This window comes from Nestor notabilis, unplaced genomic scaffold (genome assembly GCF_000696875.1).
Source record: "Nestor notabilis isolate BGI_N333 unplaced genomic scaffold, ASM69687v1 scaffold9442, whole genome shotgun sequence".
In the NCBI taxonomy this organism is placed as follows: domain Eukaryota; kingdom Metazoa; phylum Chordata; class Aves; order Psittaciformes; family Psittacidae; genus Nestor; species Nestor notabilis.
The window spans coordinates 1-19,996 of NW_009917885.1; the positions used below are offsets into that span (position 1 = coordinate 1).

The 19,996-nt window shown below is 39.5% G+C and overlaps 1 protein-coding gene across 1 annotated transcript in view; it reads left to right on the plus strand.

Moving 5' to 3' along the window:
- The first annotated feature begins 9,577 nt into the window (after positions 1-9,577).
- SCRN1 (secernin 1) overlaps positions 9,578-19,996 on the plus strand; it is a 30,536-nt gene continuing 20,117 nt past the window's right edge. The window contains exon 1 of the mRNA XM_010009448.1: positions 9,578-9,736. Coding sequence (XP_010007750.1) covers positions 9,578-9,736 — 159 coding nt within the window. The remainder of the gene's footprint in view (positions 9,737-19,996) is intronic.

Consider the following 19,996-nt stretch of genomic DNA (forward strand, 5'->3'; position numbering starts at 1 on the left):
GCCTTTTCATGTAGTCACCTTGAAATCTAGATGCCTTCATGTGCGTTTCTGAGCGTACTGTTACGCTTAGGTAGGTATGTGATGGTTTCATGCGCTGGAGCAGCCTGATGAGCAGACATACCTTCCTGCAGGAGTCTACAAAAGTGAGATCTCTATTTGTGCTACTATGATAATGCTAGAGGCTATGATTAACCTGCCTTAAAAAAGAAAAATTGCCTCTGGTAATGATAATTAGACGAGAGAAAAATCATATTAAACCAGCATCTCAGCGAGGAGACAGCACATTCTACAAGCGCACATATGTATAAATCTATCCCTATGAAAAATATCCTTAAAACAGGGTAAAGCCATCCACACCTGTAAGATGTGAAACTTTAATAATCCCAGAGAAGTGGTTGTGCTGCAATGCACCTGGTAAATTCCGTGATGCAAACTACATATATAGGTTAAATTTGCTCAGTAATGTAGACGGTAATAAATACGTGAACTTGTGAGAAGCGGAGTATCTGACTCATTTGGCTATGGCCTATTACTGTTCCAACTATTGGTCTAAAAGCTGTTTAGAATTAGAATTAGGGATTTGAAGTGCCTCTAAGCGTGTTGGTTTGTTTATAACATGCTCCCCAAACCCTCCAGCCAAATAGAAAGAGATCTGGAACCCTGAATTGTAAATATTTAGGAAATTGACCTTTGTGGACACAGGACTTTCACTTATTTGAGCTGAATCAGGACTGAAATTGACTTATCCATTCATAGTGCTGTGAACTTTCCCAAGCAGTTTAGAACCCAGACCCAAAGGTGTTATACTGAGGTAAACGTGATGGATGGAAATCCTTTATTGATGTAGGTTTGGTCCTCCACAGAAAAGTATTTCTGATGCTTAGAGTTTGAGATTTTTATGGTTAACTGGGTTTTTTTATGAGGAAATTTGAAACTTTTTTCCTTGTAATGTTGGGCATGGTTTAAGCTCTGTTTATTTACCCTTGCTGAGTGTGGCCTTTTTGGTAGAGAGTACTGATTTTGCTCTCCACCCTTTCCTTCATGGATGCTTTATGCAGCTTGCATGTGGGAAAGTGTGCTAGTTTGTGCTAGAAGCTTCCAGTAAGAATTTCTGTGTTTATTATGGACTTGAAGAGCTGTGAAGCTGGACATTGTCCCTGTGATATGTTGGATTTCTCTTTCTGTAAAATCATCAGATTGAGAAATTGTACAGAATTGCTGTCTATATTGCCTCTCTGTAAGGTACCCGAATGGCTGGTTTCTGCCAGCGTGTTTCATTATATCCTAACGTTTGCAAACTCCGTTTCTAGTATTGCAACACTTGAGTTGGTTTAGGTTATCTTTTAAACGAAACTGAGACTTCCAACAAGGTACTTGGCTTTATATTTTACCCTTTGTTAGCATAACGATGTTGCTAATCTGAAATGACTACCAGTCAGTGTGCATTAGCCAGCTGTGTGTGGAGGTGGAGAGCCTCTTCTGTGCAGTGATGAAGGCCTAACTAAAGCACAAAATTGGGTTATGCTGGCTCTTTACAAAGAGGAAAGCTACATGGCTAAGTGTTATGCAGCAGTTAGCGACTTCTCATTATGAAGTTGTGTGTTGTACAGAGATGCTTTAGATGCCGGCAGCTCCTAACAAAGGTCTCTGTGCCAGTGGCATAAGCAGGAAAACAGGTGCTTCTCTATTAAATGAAGAGTTTTACAGATACGACCTTAGGCTGCAGGCTGGAATAGCAGCTACAAAAGGAATAGAGTTCTGTGGCTGCTTGGAGACTTAATTAAGTGCATTGACATCCACTCAGTGAAAACTCTGTATAAATAATGAATTTTGCCTGTATGCACAGCCTGTGATGGAAATGAGACTGAAATCTGTTGTCTTCTGGGTGACTGACCCTGATTTGTTTTTAAATAGAACTGTTTTCATTAACATAATTCAGATTTCTTGAGGCAAAAAATAAGATCCTATCTTTTTTTGAAAGATGCCTACTTTGAAAGGTTGGGTAAGGCCATATTAAAATAGAACTGGTTGGTCAAGAGACTGTAAACTTTTATAACAGCTGAAATCTTACCATTTGTTAGGACTTTAAATGCTGAAGAGTTTCAGCATGCTCATTTGATAGCCAATACCTAATTTGTTACATGGCCTTAAGAAATCTGGCAGCTGTTGCCAGGAATATTCCAAATTTTCCCACATGCAGCAAGAGAAATATTTTCGGTTCCTTCCAGGCCTGTTATGCATTTGCTCAGTTAAATCACTGAAGGGGTTGTACTGCTTAGGAAAGCTTTGAAGTGCAACTTGAATTTATGCTGGTGTAGGGAATTGCTATGTCTTGTAATTCAAAAATTAAAGTAAACTTATTGGGGAAAAGGGCCATCTCAAATCTCTGACTAGAAGTTTGACATGTTGTTCATTTTGAGCAAATTTTTCAGACATTTTTCAGTAGTTAATAGGGCATGACAGGGAATGGGACAGAGAAATATTGAGCATGGCTTGCCAAGTTTCAGCTACTCCTCTTAGGTATCTTCTCAGACACAGCTTAGAGAGACAGAGACTTTCAAAGTTGAGAGTGGCACCTTCAAGTCGTAAATCGGTGTCATCATCTGTTGGTGGTAAGGAAAGTGTCAAACAGTTTGACTAAGGTCTAGTAATGAAATGTCCAAACTGTAGGGACACAGAGGTCTGGCGTGGTTTTGTGCTTTATATTCAGGAACAGTCTCTGCTTTCTAGTTTCTTGATAAACGTCACCCTCCTCTCTCCTGATAAGTCATGCATTAAAACTGTCCAAATTGTCAATTAAAAAGTAACCTTTCAATGTTTCCTGAGATGGAAACAATATTATTATTGTGCCTTTCAGTTTACTGTCTTTGTTCTCTGCCTGAAGCTGAATGAATTTTGCTTTTCATTTCCGGTTTTGGAAACATTGCTTTTCTGCAGGATGCAGAGATCACATGTCTCTGTGTGCATAAGACACTAGGTTTGATTTGTAAATGGAAATACAAGCTTGTCTCAGGCACAGCTTAATTTAAAAGCTAAAACGGGTTCAAAATGAAGAACTGAACCCTGAACAAAGTTTTCCACAGTTCTAACTGACCTTTTTTCTGCCAACCTGTTAAAAATATGGAAGAACTGAGAATAAATAATGTGTGGCCTATTCGATATATTCTTCCCCTCCTAATGTCTTGATCCAAATCTGAGGACCCTTGTTCAGATGCTGCCTCTCAGTTTTTCCTTGTGCATGTTTCTTGCAGGTTAAGTCACTTATTCTTTCTGGTAGCAATGAAAACAGATCTTTAAACGCTTCTGAAATAATTCAGAAGCATTAGCACAGCTGGGTTTCTGTTTTATAAAAGCCCAAAATATAGTGAAGTCATTCTTTAATACACAGAATGTCTTTGTAAAAGGTTTAATGTGCTTCTGGACTTCCAAAGCAGCTCAAATCTCTTTTGCAATATCAATGTTAAAGAAAATGCTGTCAATCACCAGAATGTACTCAGAATTTACCAGCAAGTTTGGCACCCTGTGTATTTCTGGTACCTAAAGCACCTGCTCCTGACCAGCTTTAATTTGAAGAAACTGTAGAAGTGAGAGTGGAAAAATTGGGCTATATGATCAGACCGAAGTGCTATAGAGGTCTGAGATGAAACCCCAGCGTTAAACTCCCACCTTTGTTTTTGTGGTCTTTTCAAGACCTGCACTGTCTTGAAAACATGATGTTGATTAGTGCCAGCATTGGCGATAACCGCTTTGGTTATGTCTGTTCTTCAGAAAGCTCAACAGTTACACCAAAAAACCCCTTGAAGGCTGTCCTGGGTTCAGCTACGGCAGTCATTTTTATTCCTTCTTAGTAGCTGGTGCAGTGCTGTGTTTTTGACTTTCAGCTTGGGAACAACGCTGATAACACCAATGTTTTTAATTGTTGCTAAATAATGTTTGGAAGATGAGTTTTTGTGATATATCTGTGCAAGCACCTCACTAAGCTGAATGAAAGCAAGGTGTGGTGTTCCTGCTTCCATCCATGCTGGAAGACTTGCTAGCATAGCTATGCTGAGTAAATGAATGCAGCAGTTGTGCTCCTAGGTGAAGGTTTGGCTTGATCAAGCTGAAGTTTTGCCAGCTTGTGAGTCAAATCATGTCAACACAAGACAGATTTTACAGTTAAATTCTATGCATAGTAACATAAGGTGAATGCTTTTCTGTTGTCAGTGCTGACTGCTTGGGCTTACTGAACTTTTCTTCCTTGTTATCTACTTGAGTGTTGTTTTGTCTTCTTGTGAAGATGAGCTCTAATGGTGGTAGCTGACTTCTCATGTAGTATCTTTTACTGGTCTGTTATTGCTCTATGTGATGGTGACTGGGTATTATTAAATTCTTCGGCAAGAGACTATACTGGTGTAGAAAACAAAAATTCTCTGTGGTGTATTAAGGGCAAAACTGTTTGTACCTGTGCGTCACTTAACGTGTCCTAAATGGTGCCTTGTCAGGAAAGGAGCAGCTCTACACATAGGAATAACGGTTTCAGAAATTTTTATTAATTAACTTTAACAATAGATCTTAAGATTCCAGAAACCCCAGCTAACCTAACTTGTGTTAAAACCAAAGGGTTTTTATATATGACATTAGGGGCATCTTTAGCTTTTCTTGAGATAAAGTTGCAGGGTATTAAGTTAGCAGCAGTTAAAAAGGTGTGCAGAGTCAATATTGGTTCAGCTCAATAAGCATGAATTCAGTGTCAAGATAGACCCTTTTTTTGACCCTGTTTTTTCACACTAATCTTTTTTATTACCCAGTGCTTTCTAGTAGGTGCTCCATTTTCATTATAAGCCTATTGTTTTGTTTTCCAATTGAAAGAAAGGACAGAGAAAAGAACTTGCTGTTGGCAAAACCAGTTTTACTGTTTTAGAAATAAGCTTTGGAATTGCTTGAACAATAAGTTATTAGAAGAGCTTCAAAATCTAATATTAAAAAAAAAAATCAACGTTGTAAGTAAGACATAGCAACTGTGAAAGCTACTGTTGGCAAGCCAGTCTTCACCTAATTTGTAACTTCATAATACTAATATCTACTTCGTGCTTAATGTCTTCAGGGTATTTTGGCAAACACGGGAAATTAGTTGGATTGAAAAGAGGACATGTATTTGATATGGGAGGATGAAGCTATTTTTCTTAGAAGTTATTTTATTGTAGCAGTCAAATTCTTGAACTTTATAAAAGGTTATTTCAGTACCAAATTGCAGCCTTTGGAGAAGCAGTACATAACGTTATTCTGAGAAAAAAACCCACCCAGGAAAACAAGAAAGGCTTGAGCAAGTTGGTATGAAAATCTTCCTGTCTCCAGTCTGGTCTCTGACTTGCTAAGCTCAGAGTGCTTTGCTGTGGATAGACAGCTATTTGAGTTTTCCGGGGTCGGGCTGGTGGGGAGAAGGTTCCAAAACACACTGAATAATTTATGCCCATTCCAATTCTTCTGGGAGTGTGGCTTCCGTCTCTGGCAGCTGTGTTCATCAGGGAAGGATGGGATACTGCAATTTTCCTCCATGTCTGTTGCTATAACAGAACTATTTGTCTATTTCTTTTTTTATAACTGAAAAATGACATCTAAATGAAGCTTTTATTAGATTATGTCACAACCCATATGTACAGACTTAAAGAATAACAATTTTTTTCCTTGTTGACCACTCCAGAAGTCTGGTTGAGGACAGATTTTGACACTAATAGTGCAAGTTGTTCTAATTAGATTTTGTGACCCGTCTTAATACACGTTGGCATTTGTAATATCCTCATATTGTGGAATGGAAAATACTCTAAAATGAAGTGTTCTGTATCTTGGTATTTTCAACTGAAAGATTAGCTTTTTGTGTCTATCAAGATCTGTGGGTTAGTTTTCTTGAGGTGGTACTAGAAAATAGCACTTCCAGTTTCACCCTATTTCAGGAGTATGGTCGTGTTCACACATGTTTATAAAGCCTTTGTAATTGTCATACCTGTTGTTTCACTAGGTGATGTTTGGAGCCAGATGTTGCCCAGTGCCCATGTGTTTTACCACTGATAGTAATGGTTATTTGTTCATAGAATTAATTTGGCTTGGCAGCCTCTAAATGAGATTTAGCACAACGAGAGATGATCTTTCTTAATCAAGGAACTTGTTAAACAGAACTTTTTCATAGTGTCAGAACACAAACTAAGCTAAGTGCTATAGTGACCAGAAGACCGGAAAAAATATGGCCACATATAATATTGCATCCCAGCTGCAGTACGTTTTTATCAAGTAAAAAGATGGCAAGTGGAGTGTATTACCTTGTGGCTGTTGCTCAGAGCTGGTTTTGCAACCTTTGTGGAAAGTGATTCTAGGTCAGCTGAGCGTGGTGTCTGTTAACTATGTAAGCTGCAGCAGCATTGCATTGTGGCATAGCATAACATACAGCTCTTTGTCTATTTCTACTGCTTTCATATGTAGAATGGTTTTGTATATAGACTGTATGGTCCCTGTTCCTCTTAAGTTGCAGTGGCCCATCCATGAATGTAATGGTCTGCAGGGCCTGTTTACATACAGTGTAGATTTACCTTCGTCTGCACCAACATGTAGGAGAAGATCAGGCCTGTATGCTAACATGCACTGTGGTAGTGAACTGTGTGAATGGGTGTTCTTTGAGATCTATTTACAGTTATTCCCAGTGATTTCTAAGGTTTTCAGGGTTGCCTTTCGTTGGAGGAGTAAATAATCTGTGAAGAAAGAGTAGGGATTAACAGTAGGTGGTTTTGTAAATTAGCCTGATTTATCAGAGGTACTGTGAAGGAGGAGTATTCTGTTCCTCTTGTAGATGAAAAATGCTTGTTTGGTATTGAGTCAGGATGGTACCATGTGAGAGGGCAAAGAGGTGCCAAATGTGTGAAACTGAGAATGAGGGCAACCTGAACTAAGGAAAAAGAAGTTAAGTAGGCAAGTACAAATGTCCTGCTTAGATAGGTGGCTGCTAATAGACTGCTTTAGTTAAGTTATGGAAGATGAAGTTCAGTAGTTCTTTGAGCAAGCTGTGGGTGTATCTGAGAAACTGCCATCCTTACCATATTGAAATTGAACCAAATGAGGTTCTAGGAAAAACTGCTACCTAGCAAACTGAATAGAGTTAAACTGTAGTAGACTGCTAGCTAGCTTTCTTCTCTAGAAATGTGATTTTGGTCTCAGCACTAACTCTTATGACAAGCGTGTTTTCAGTATAAGGTTGTAACATTCAGCTTGCTTGTTATATACCCCCCAATATGAAATACACTGTATGTTGAAGTGAACTCTAGTTACAGTGTAGTTTACTCATACTTTTGTACTTTAAAAGTGTTACCAGAATGGCAGTTTGTTTTTTGTTTAGTAACTGTTGGTATATTTATTACAAAAATAAAAAGAATCCTCACAAGTACAATTGAGGCTGCTTTATTCCAAGGAGGACTTCAGAAGTTTGTAAAACATTAGATACAAGTTTTTAATTCTTTTCCCTGCCTACTTTAGTCTGTAGGTATGTTTGCCCTACAGGGAAAGTTCGCATACGAGGAAAGTCTGCCTTGCATACCTTTCAATTCATTCAGTAATACAGTGATGAAGTCTTCCCTCCCATCTTTTTAAGCCTACTTACAACTTCATGTAATAAAAATTAGTACTTTAATACTCTAAACTTTCTCTCTAGGCTGTTGCGTGTCTAATGTCTTTCAGCTGCCATATGCATTTCAAAGAAATCTACTTAGCTTGTGTTTAGAATAAAGAAAATATTTCTTTCAAGAACTGAGATCTACAGTAAGCCTGCAAGTTATTCAAGATTTTGCCTGGTCTGGCAAGGCATCAAAAGATAAATTTAGAGCACTAAATGATGACTTACCTGACGGTAGATGTGGCTTCTCAGGGTGCTGGAAAGCAGTTATGTTGACATCGCCAACACAGCAAAATAAATGTACATACTCTGAATAATTCATAACAACACACTACATGATTTCATTAGTATTGAGGCTTGGGCAACACTCTACATGTTGCATTTCAGTTTAATCACAAATGGTTTGATGACTCACAAGTGGTAAGAGTGGTAATTGACGTGGGACTTTGTCTTCTTGTCTGTCTGCAAGACACTCATCTAAAACAAGTGTACTGACAGTGATACAATATGCAAGTCTACAGATACGTGTCCTCTGCTGGATGTATTCTATCAGCTGAAGCCATTCCAGTTTATAGTAGCTTATCTTTTCCCACTGGTCAAAACTCTGGTTGTGAAAAGGGATTGGTTTGTTTCCTAATGCACTTCCAACTCTACTGGCAGATTATTCTTTTACATAATCTTACCTAAATTAAAAGGTCATGTCAGTTCTCTAGACAATTCATCATGCCACATTGTGTTGGTAGAGGACACCTTTGACACTCATCTTCTCTTGAAGCTGTTTTTTGCAAGATTTAGCATCTGTGTGATCTGTTCATAATCTATAGGCAAACCTTTAAGTGTGTTCTTCACAGTTGATTATGACTTTATGGGTTATCACCTTTATCCAAAAGGTATTCTTTCTTTGGGTTAGTGCTGGAGGCCTGCTGTCCTGTGAGAAGTGTGTGCTGAAATGGTACTGCTTAAAAAAAAATAAAAGGTCAAATTTGAATGGTTTGAAAGATGTGCAGGTTAATGATCAAACCAGCTTTTCATACCCTCCCCCCCCTTTGTCTTTCAAATAAATCAGCAGCTTTTGGGGGTAACTTTTAATTGTATTGGTTTGCTTTTAAATGTGTCAAAAGTTTTCCTGAATGGTGGAAAAAATGGCAATACACACAATACTTCCTACAGTAGTGTTGTAAGCCTGAAACAGTTTACATTTTTTATTTATATATTGTCATTGGAAACACTTAAAATCTTAAAATATTTGTGTTACTCTGGAAGCATGTTAAAGAGTATTCACATTAGCTTGCATACACAAATAAACTGCAGTTGGTTAGCTTTAGGTAAGAGCAGCAATGCAGGCAAACCACAGAGAAAATAAAATGCAGTTAGTGCTTCAGGCTTTCTCTGATCAGAGTAGATAAATTGACAGGTTTTGATATAATTGTGTTATGATGTCTTTGTTCAGTTTACAGTTACAACACTGTCCTCCTTCAGGAATCCCTCAAACATGTTTTCTCCTTCCTTTTTTAAAATACCAAACTGCATGGGAGCAGAGAGTAAATTATTTAAAGTTACTGTGTGTCTCTGCATTTGCCTGAGTCAGCAGAATACATCTAGGTCATGTGTTCCTGAACAGCTCCGGTGCAGAATATCTTCTTCGTGTGGGGGCTGAGTAGGCTTATTAAGGTACAGTTATCTTTTTTCCTCTTTGTTATTCCTTCACAAGCTTTGGCTGAAAAATGTCTGAAAATTGCTATATATTTTTTTTGTTAAATCCAGATAAGCTTCCTGTGGGCTGATCTTCTATTATCATTGGACAATCAAGTGACAGACAGAGGGAATGCATTATCTCTTAGCTACAATAAGTAGTAGTAGACTGAAGGATTCTCTAGTGCATGCAGTTATGAATTCAGCAAACACTAGTTTTGTTTGTTTACTCTTCTTTTCCTTTCCAGGATGGCTGCAGCTCCCCCAAGTTACTGTTTTGTAGCCTTTCCCCCATGTTCTAAAGATGGGCTGGTGGTGTTCGGAAAGAACTCTGCACGGCCAAGGGATGAAGTACAGGAGGTGGTCTACTTTGCTGCCGCAGATCATGATCCAGGAAGCAAAGTTGAGGTAAGGGTGAACTGTTACATTCAAACTGTGAGAAATTATTATCATTGGAAGAAATGAATGCTGTCTTGTTTTGTAGTCAGATGGAGTGGAGTCCTTGTTCCCTTCACTTAAACTTCTCAAAAACCTTGTCTCTTCTCTACTCAAGAAAGTCCTGAAAGTGAAACTCAGAATGTAACTTTTTTGTTTAATTGAGGAAGAAGCCACAATTCAGCAGACAGGCTGGATTTTTACTTTTTTTTTTTTTTAAGGGAAAAATTTTCTGGCTAACTGTAAGAGCAAATCTTCAAAGTTTGTCACTTGTCATATGACTTGTTCTTATTCATTGTAGTTGTTTTGCAGTTATAATGTGGCCTGAGTATGCACTCATGTTGCAAAACAGGTAGCCTGGAATCACTGCCTCAAAATAACTTATGCTCTAATAAGGCACAGTGAGGAGGAAAGCAAGAGTGTAAGCTTTGTAAGACAAACATAACTCTTGTACATAGTTGGCTTTGACATGTTCTGCAGCTGAGGCACCTGCATCATGGTCAATTTTCAGTACTGTGGCTTCTCTCTGAATCCAGGCTGGATGTGGAGTCCTGTAGCTGGATGTTGATGCCACAATGCAGGTTGAAAGACACCCTGCTGGAAGTAATTTTAATTACAGTTTTTACTGTAGCCTCACTTTAATGACGGGAGAAATGAAAGGATAAGCAGATGTGGAAGAGTGAAACAAGGGGACAATTGAAACAAGACAGGAAGAGGGGAAAGCATGTGGTGAAGAAGGAATGAAGAGACTGAAGCAGCAGAAGGGAAGATGAAGACTGGTGCAGTTAGCTAAAAAGCAGAGGACACAGAGGGTGATCTGTATTGTCAGGAGCTTTTAGAATCCACAGGTTCTTGCACTGGCTGGCAGCTGGGAAAGCAGGAGGTGTGAGGTTCCCTGCATTCAACTTCCTTCTGTCCCTGTGCAGAAGGCTGAGGACACTAGGTGTTTTGTACTAGGTAGGTGTGTCTTATTCCTACAGGTCCTTTATGGATAGAATTGTCACTTTCCCAGAAGGGATTCTAAGGCCAGTGCCAGTTTTAATTCTGTATTTCAAGTGAGACAACTTCCAAATGTCAGAGGACTTGTTTGTTCTAACAGTTAATGTTCTCTTGATTGTCTACCAACATCTGGTACAACTCATGTTGGTTTCTACCAACATCTGGTACAACTCATGCATTATTAAATGGTTTAATCTTGGATAGAAAGAAATCCCCTCCTCCTGTCGAAAAGCATTAACTGCTGTTACTTGCAGTGCTGTATTGGTAGCACCTTGTAGACGTGTGTTAGTATACAGAGCACAAGTGTGACAGTAAGATAAGAAAACTTTGCAGTAGTTGGTTTTTTGGGTTTTTTTGGGTTTTTTTTTAACGAAACATGACTATTTTCTACTTGACTGGAACACTGCATAGCATACACAAGTACTATTTTCATAGAATCATAAATCATAGAGTAGTTAGGGTTGGAAAGGTCCTTAAGATCATCTTTCCCCCCAGAGGTTCTTTTCATAGAACTGGAAAGGAGAAAAAAAAATTAAAAATCTGTTATTATAGAAACATAGAATGGTTTATGTTGGAAGGGACCTTAGAGATCACGTTGTTCCAACCCCCTGCCATGGACAGGGACACTTTCCACTAGACCAGGTTGCTAAAGTTCAGTCCAACCTGGCCTTGCACACTGCCACAGCTGGGGCAGCCACAGTTTTTCTGGCAACATGTTCTCTTGGGCAACAAGTGTCTCGCCACCCTCTTAGTGAAAAATTCTTATTGTGGAAGATGAACTTCCAGAAACTACTCTCCAGTGTTTTTATCCTTAAAGGATACTTTGTAAGAACTGAGAGTACTTGATTCTTTTGGTTTCTTTGCCCCGTATCTTACTCTTTGATGAGACTGTCATAATTTGCTGCGGGGTTTAATTAAGTCATATATAATCTTATTATGATCCCTCTCCCACCCCATGATTAACCAATTCAATACCTTTTATAGAAATCAGTCATAAACTGGACTCTCTTGCCAGTCTGTTGGAAGCAGGGAGCATAATCCCTTTGCCTAGCACACTGCCATTTATAGATTTATTCTGCCAACCAGTACCTTCAAGCCTCCCCCTTAAATGTTCAGTTGGTTCTTTATTAATGAAGGTGAGGTTTGTTGCAATGTGGTGAAGGTGCATTTTTAGACAAGGGACTGGAGTGGGCTAATAGTTTTTTTGCTAAGAAGGGACTTAAGCCCTAATTAGCTGGATAGTTTGGCTTCTGCCAGCCTGAGCTACTGCATAATTTTTCATTAGCTAGGCTGAGGTTTTTGCAAGGATAGTGGTATACAGAAATATACAGGCTCCAGATGTTTACTGAAATTCTTCTTGTTTCCTTTAACTGCTCTCCTTTGGGCAGACTTATGCATAGATTTATTTGTTATTTCTTCTTTAAAGTTCATGATTTTTTTCCCCACCTGCAGAGAGAGTGTTCAATCAAACAAATCTAGAAAATACCAATGCTGTAGAGTAATTCTCTTTAGAAATAACCCATTTATTTATTTATTTTAATGTCTTTTCTTTTAAAACTGGTCACTTGGAAGGTTTTTAGAAAAGTATTATAATAATCCCCTTTGCTGTGGGAATTGTGAAAGATTGACTTATCAGTAAAAGCTCTACAATCCAAGTTTTAGGCTGCTAGGTTTGCTTCTAGATTTTGCTGTTTTGTGAAATAAGGACACTAGTGAATAGGAAGATTGCAGTTTCAAACATGCTTTGTGAGAGCAGAATAGAAGTAAGATCTTCAGTTTTGCTAATCAGCTGAAATGTATGTATTTCTCCTATTGTAGGATTGTGTCTAAGACTACTCTTGTCTTATGACAAATGCATATATACCTATAGGCAGAGCTTGTACAAAGCGTGTTAATTCCATGTGTACTGTTAGCAGTACCTCTGAAAGTTATGAAAAGCTTTTAGGAAGGGCTTGAATTCAGCTGCTTCATGTTTTTTAAGTAGCAGGTATGCAACACTATACCCATTTTATAAGCACACTTACTGTTGGAGGTAATTAGCTAATAAGGGGAGTGAAGAGGAATGTCAAAGCTTCTAGATGCAGCCTTTGACATGGTCAGAATTTTTACTTTGTTCTTTAAAACCTGTGAAAACTGCCAACACTTCAGTTATCATTGTGTGGGGGTATTTCTGCCACAGTTTTTCTTCCCTTGTGTTTTATAAAACTAAGCAGGTCTGCCATAAAGGAATCAGGCAGACTATGCTATATAGCTATCAGCTAGTTTATGGCAGAGCCTTAAACAAGGGAATTCAGTCAATACTACAAGTTGTTTTAAGCTTGATCTTTTTGGTTCAACCTACCAGACAAGTATCCCTGCAGCTAACTCATCAACATAATTCCTTCTCTTCATGTCAGCAGATTCCCAAGACCCTGAACAATGGCGCTTTTCATAAAGGTCTGTTCTCTGTGTGTGACAACTTTCCAACTTTCTCAAAAGTTTGTTCTTGGCTTGCATTGTAAGTTTGCAGTGGCAGATGCTGATCAGCACTTTTCCTCCTTGCAGTGATCAGTCTAGTAAACTTGTGAGTGCAGGTGAAATACTGCTCCCTTAACCATAAATAGGGGCCTTTTTTGAATTCCTCTACTAAAAGTAAGTGTGCTCTTTTTTTCCCCAGTTGTGGATTTTAAGAGTTTTTCATGTGTTTGTGAGGATTCATGTTGTATGAGTTTTAAGATGTGAAGCCCTCTATCTTCTTTTTAAGGTAGATTTTAGTGACTAGATTTCTCTTGTTCTCTGGTAACCTGCTGCTTGCTGTGGTTTTTCTTTCTTCTTCGGAAGTCCTGAATGGGTGACTTTTTCTTAGATGAATTTTCCAGGTCAGGTTTTTTTTTTTCCTTTTAGATCAACCTCCCTTTCTTCTAATTCGACCTTTTATCCATGATTTGAAAATAGTCATGGTTGCTTGCTTCAGTGTAGAGCTGTAAAAACTCTTCTAACTTAATAACATGCAACTTACGGAGGAAGTGGAAGGAGGAAAATAGAAAGGATAGTCTACAACGAAGTCTATCAAACTGTGGAATATGGAAAACTTTTCTAATATCTTGGTATTAAACACTCCTCTGGGCTTAATGTCAGCTCTTTGTGGGGCAAGAGGGATTTTGTGTTCCCTAAAACTCCATGGCACAGTTATACCTGCATGGTTTTGGTTGTTTGGTTGTCACTTTTTTTAAAGTATACCCTACCATCTCTTGCTGAGTTTTCAGAAGAGTAGTAAGATTTTTCTTGCTGTGTATTGGTCTGAGCACTGATACAGAACTTGAAGCTAACTGAGGGGTCTATAGCTGATGCTGGAAGATAGATTAAAAAGCTTAGAAAGCAGACTTTGAGTGTTTTAAAGTTGGCTTTGTACTACCTGGAGGTATTTTAATTCTGGTATTTGTAACATCATCAGCAGGCATTGTGCTAGTGCCGCAGTTTAGTTCTGGTATGCTGTGATTCCTTGTTATGCCAGCTGTTAGGGTTATTTGCATTAAATCTGGGGGTAGGATGTTCAGAACCTGATCACAGAAGCCAAGCAGCAGTCTAACCTATCTAGAATTTGCTCCTTGGGAAATCTTCAGATTAGATTGACAGTGCCACTCTGACAGTGATGTTACCGCAGCTGTGAACTTGAGCCAGGCACCCCTGCTATGACTCCTCCGTGGGTATGTGCTGACGGTCAGGAAACCTTGATGAGACATAGCAGTGTTCGTGCCTGTGATGAAAATTTTCATTTACTCTTTGTCGATAAAAAAGGTTATAGACTGAAGGCTTACAATTTAGAGAGAGTTTAGGAAGCTGCTTTGTCTTGCCTCTCAGTTGAGACCCAGTAACTGGCTGTGTAAGCAGCCTATATCTCATGACACATGCAGGCAGATGGCTTACATCAAGCCACCTTGTTTAAACTAACCCTTAGACTTCGCACTGAGATAGAAGAGAGGCACTGTGCAGGCAGACAGCTACTAATAAAAGTGGTTTCTGCCTTCAACGGAGTCTATCGCTTGGCTAATGGGGGCTTTTTCTCTGTTCTGCTCCACTGCAGGCGGCTGGCCTTTAAACTAATGTGTTTGACTTTGCTTTGTAACACTGTGCACGAGTCAGCAGCAGTTGAGAGGTAGAAGCCATAATCTGTTGGCTTTTTCTGCCCTCCAAAAGCCTCTGTTTTTTTACTGTAGGACTGCTGCTGTTTTGCTCCTTTCTGCTACCAAAGCAAAACTGGTTAGCTTGAACTATTTGTTTTTCTTCCTCTCTTTATTTTTTAAATTGGGACAAAGAGGAAGAGGAGGGGGAGTGCTGGAATTGTGTGGGGCAAAAACCCGCCAACTATCCCATTTTGACCCAAACTGTTTACTTACGGCAAAACAGATGTGTGAGGCATTTCAAAGTGGCCAATCAAAGAAATCAGTCCTAGGATATCCGAGAGTTCCAGGGATATCTCTGTGGTGGGCTTTTTGTGGCTTCTTTGACATCTGTTTCTTACTGTTTTAAAACATTAAATTAATAAGCTTCATCCCTACTTCAATTTTACTTTTGCTCATCACTCAGGAAACTGCTCGATTTGTAACTTAAAGAACAAGAGGTGAATTCTTGACTGTTAAATCAACTCTGACTGTGTTTTCAGAGAGTGTTCTCAGCCTTGGGACCCTTGCTGCACTTTGGGGTACTTTTATTTGTTTAAAGATTTTCATATTTCATTTTGCTGAGCACATTTCCATACTGTGGCTCATCTCACTGAGACTCCTTGATGGCTTGAAAGAGCAGGTTAGAGTAGGTCAGAGGGTGTATAGTTCTGCTTTTTGACAGGGGGATTGTTTGGCTTTTTCTAGTTTCTATAATTCTTTTTTAGAGTAAAATCTATCATCCTTAGTCTTCAAGATAAATGACACTGCTAGAGATCAGAGGCATACAGATTCAACTTTTGCTATTATTGGTTGCAATGAGCAGAAACAGCAAGGAATAATATGCAAATACAAAAATTCATATAAAGTGTACTAGGGACTTCATGAAAAAGGGAAAACTCTTCTTAATTCAAAGAATGGATTTTGTTCTGTTATTTCTACACTTAGTAAATGCTGCTGCTCTGTATATCTGGCTACAACATGAGGACACAAGTGCTCATGTGCACTATGCATAGCATAGCATGTGTCTTTGAAAGCTAGCTACCTGAGGATTCATCCTGCCAGAGAGAGACTTCTGTTCACCCTTCTGGTTTGACTATGTGACCACTAGAACTAGGGCTGACTACTTGAGATGTGCTCGGGCTAGATGTATCCTTATGTATGACTGTCCCCTCCACTGCACCACAGCAGTTTTGCTGCTAGTTTTATGATACCATAGCCATGCTTAATGGGTGTTGTAAAGTCTTCCAGGTGTCTTCCACTGTGTACTTGATGCTGGTTAGTGCATAAGCAAGCAGTGCTAAGAGCCTCAGCTAGCCATTAGCACTGTGTGCTGCTGCTTGCATATTTTTCTTTTCAGAGAATGGTCATTCCCTGTCCTTTTAGCTGTACTGCATTTTTTTTCCTGTAAATAAGCAGCAAGAGAGTTATCTGTAAAACACATTCTGTCAGGCACATTCACAGGGGATGGTCTGAGGGGCTTTCTTGAACAGCCATGTTCTAGCTTTCCAGTTCCCCATTTCACCATGGTGAGGGGACCCAGGTAGCCTATGTCACCTCTGGAGTCGACTCTAGACAGGTCCAGCCAGGCTGTGAGTCTTGATGGCCATGGAGGCAGCAGGCTGCCAGACTGTCTTGTCACATTTTTGCCATGTTAAAAGCAGCCATGGTGCAACTTCTCGAGTTACTGCAATAATACAGATATTTTGCTGTTTTCTAATATGTGCTGTGGTACAGCAGTGCTTAAAGTAGCTAAGCAAAGAGTTAATGCCAAGTTAAAGCCTGGGTCTGATGAGGGTGGTGTGGAGGAATCTTTTCTGGAACCTAGAATCTTAGGGCCCTTCTTCAAAGATCGTTTCTTTCTAAAGCATTCCTTGACTGTTGCCTTTGTTATCCAGGGCTGAAGCCTGTGTGATTTCACTGATATTTCATAATGACCTGACTCACAGTGCTAGGAATTGGGCTTCTGCAGCTTGGGTACAGTAAAAGCTGCACAATAGTGTCTTTTCATTAATGAAAGAAGAAATCTCTTGTGCTTATAACTGTTGTGTCTGGTTTTGGAATACCTCCAACATATCTGTATGCCTTAGCTAGGGTGGGAAATCATTTGTGCCTTGTACTATATTTTTAGAATTGCCTTGATAAGATTCTTTTCTTGATATACTGTAAGTGAAATAAAAAGAAAAGTTTGCAGCCTGCTCAATTCTCTTTAAAGTCATTGGCTGCATCTCTTGTATGTGAAATCTCTGTTCTTTGCTTTTAAATTTCCTGGTGGGAATTTACTGTCACAGGGCATCATGCCAATTACGCTGCTTTCAGGGCTGGAGTTCTAGCAAATCAATGGAGCCTAACACCACTCACTCACAGCCGTTGCCACCAAATATATCAGTATTCTTCTGTTTCAGCATTCATACTCAAAGAAAAATGTTAGTATTAGGACATGCTGGGGCTGGATGCTTCAGGAATTTTAAAGACAGGGTTGGTAGCAAGCAGAATCACAGCAGTGCCTTATGTCCACTTTATTTGTCATTGCCTAGTTTGGCACTGCTCTCAGCAGAACAGGCTGCTATGCTGTTGTGCTGGAGGGATTTGCCAGGTTGGTGGGGTGCCGGAGAGAGGACAGGGAGGATGTGGTTTGTGCTTGCTTCTGAAATCTTGCCATCATCTGAGCTCTAAAGATCTAGCGGCCAGGGAGGCTTTTTGATGGGTGGTGTTGTCTTTCCCCCACTATTTCCTTCCATGTCTGAGCTGCTGTAAGCATACGTTCTGATTTCTGTGGAATAGCTAGCAATGGTTTGTTGTGCTGCAAATCCAGCTTTGGTTGAGCTACCTTTGTGATTAATGTGTCTTGGCTACAGGTGGATAGCTCAGTTCCTCAGTTTCCTACATGAAGATATTCTTTTTATCTGGAAGTTGATGATGTTATTTTAAGGGGTGTGTGTGTAGAGTGGGGTGCGTGGAGTTACAGTGTGGGAGGTTATGTTTAAAACTGAATAATCTATTGTCACATCTGGACCCTAGTTTTATGAGAAGCTCATACCTATTGTTAGCAAATATGAACCAAATGCCTGCCTTAATACGTCAGTCCTATTGAGTGCCTACTTTTCTGCTTACTGGAGTAATTAGTTCTAATGGGAAGGTAAAATCTCATCAAGGTTTTTCAGCAATAACCATGGCAAAGGATTGTTGAACAAGAATCAAGACAATGGTAGTTCTACAAGGCCTGTCAGCTGCTATCAGACTGGAATGGTTTTCTGTTATTTAGGTCTTCTAAGGCAGTTTATATAAATGAGGCTTGCACATTGTCTGTGTACATAAGTTATTGTATGGAAGCTGAAAGTAATGTGAAGATATGGTCCATGTTTGCTTATTACTGGGATGGGGAATGTAAAGAAGCAATATAGAAGGTGACAGCTGTATTGTGAGGTAGAGAGACCTCTGAATGGTTTCTGGCATGTGATTACATAGTTACAAAGCAAAAGCACTTTTTCCCCAGAATGCTCTGGATCCTTCAAGTAGGAGCAAACAATTTCCTCTTTACCCTTTCTTGACTGCTACCGTTGGCAATAAAATCTTTATCATGAATAGCAGCTTTGGAAATGTTTGGCTTTGGAATGAGGCCCCGAATAATCAGCGATTGGTAGCAAGGATAGCCGGAATGTTTTGCAGAGAAAAGGCATTCAGCGTTTTTTTTTTAGCCTAACTATCACTTTTCAGAGTGTTTTCATCATTTTTTCTTCTGGAAAATCAAAGCATCAGCATAAGCAAGCTTGTATAATAGGGCTATTCAGACAGAGAATGCTATGCAAGTGGGGGTTTATGGAGTACTAAAGTCTCCTCTATACTGTGCCTTGGTTTTTGCTTTCTGCTGCAGAGTGGGGAAGGTTCATGTCCTGGATGGCTCTGCAGGATGGCTGCAGCTAGCTGACCACCTGTGATGAGACTGTAGGGAGCCCAGACTTGTGCTGTGCAGGGATTGCTGTCTGCCTGGCTGCAGCCCTGCCTCCTGATAGCTGCTCTTGTCATGTCTTCACATGTAATGTGGGAAGGTGCTTGGCCCAGGCCACTCTCTTGCTACTGCAGCTTCTCTTTTGCATGTCCAGGAAATACAGTTACTCTCTCTTCACTCACACACATGCTTATCCAAAGAGCTCTGACCTAAAGCTGTGAAGAAACTGAGTATGTAAAAAATGTGATTATTGCTGACAGTTCAGATAGATTAGGGGGAGTCCTGATAAGAAACGTCTGCTCTAGTGTGGCTTGGTTAGAAAATGAAGCAGAGGGTGAACTGTGTAGTGTTTTTATTGCTTGGATCATAGCTCCTAGCTGTTACCAGATGTCATTGCACCTAAATAGGTGAGGAATTTGCCTCTACACAATCATAATGTATTACTATATAAGTGATCGGTCAAACAGCTTGGTCAAATATTAGGGATTTTATCCAGCAAATACAGCAGATATTTATATAAGGCCTTGCTGGGGTCTTACTGCCTAAGCCAAAATCAAAATCAAGCACACAGCAGAAAGGGAAGCATGTCCTTACTTTATTTTTAATGTGTTAGAATGAAAGAATTCCTCACCCCTCCTTTTTAAAAAAAAAATAATAAAATCATGTCTCCTCTGTGAGAAATCATCCTCTTATTTCAGCTGTAATTTGCTTTGTAGAAAGGTGACAGTTTGACCTGTTTGCACACAGGTGGCAAGCTCATTTGTTGTGTCCTTCTTGCATGGTTAGAGTGAAGGACTCTACAAATGCCATTTCTGATCAAAGGTAGGCTGCTGTACATTTTAATTGCATGCTAGCCTAACTATTACTGTGAGTATCATTACTCAAGATTGAAGGCTGAAGATGACCATGCCGTGCAATCCCCAGAGGGGCAAGGACAGGTTATGAAAAAAACCAGCTTCTCACTGCTAATAATCTTGGACTGATTCTTTTGGCTTTAGGTTCCAATGTGTTCACAGCATGTGTTTTCATGGCAAACAATCTTTAGTCCACTAGTCCAGTCTGCTCATCCTGCTCACTTTGATATGTCTGACCAAATATTCCTCCAGAAAAATGATGCAGATTACTTCCAGCAAGGAAGATGTTACA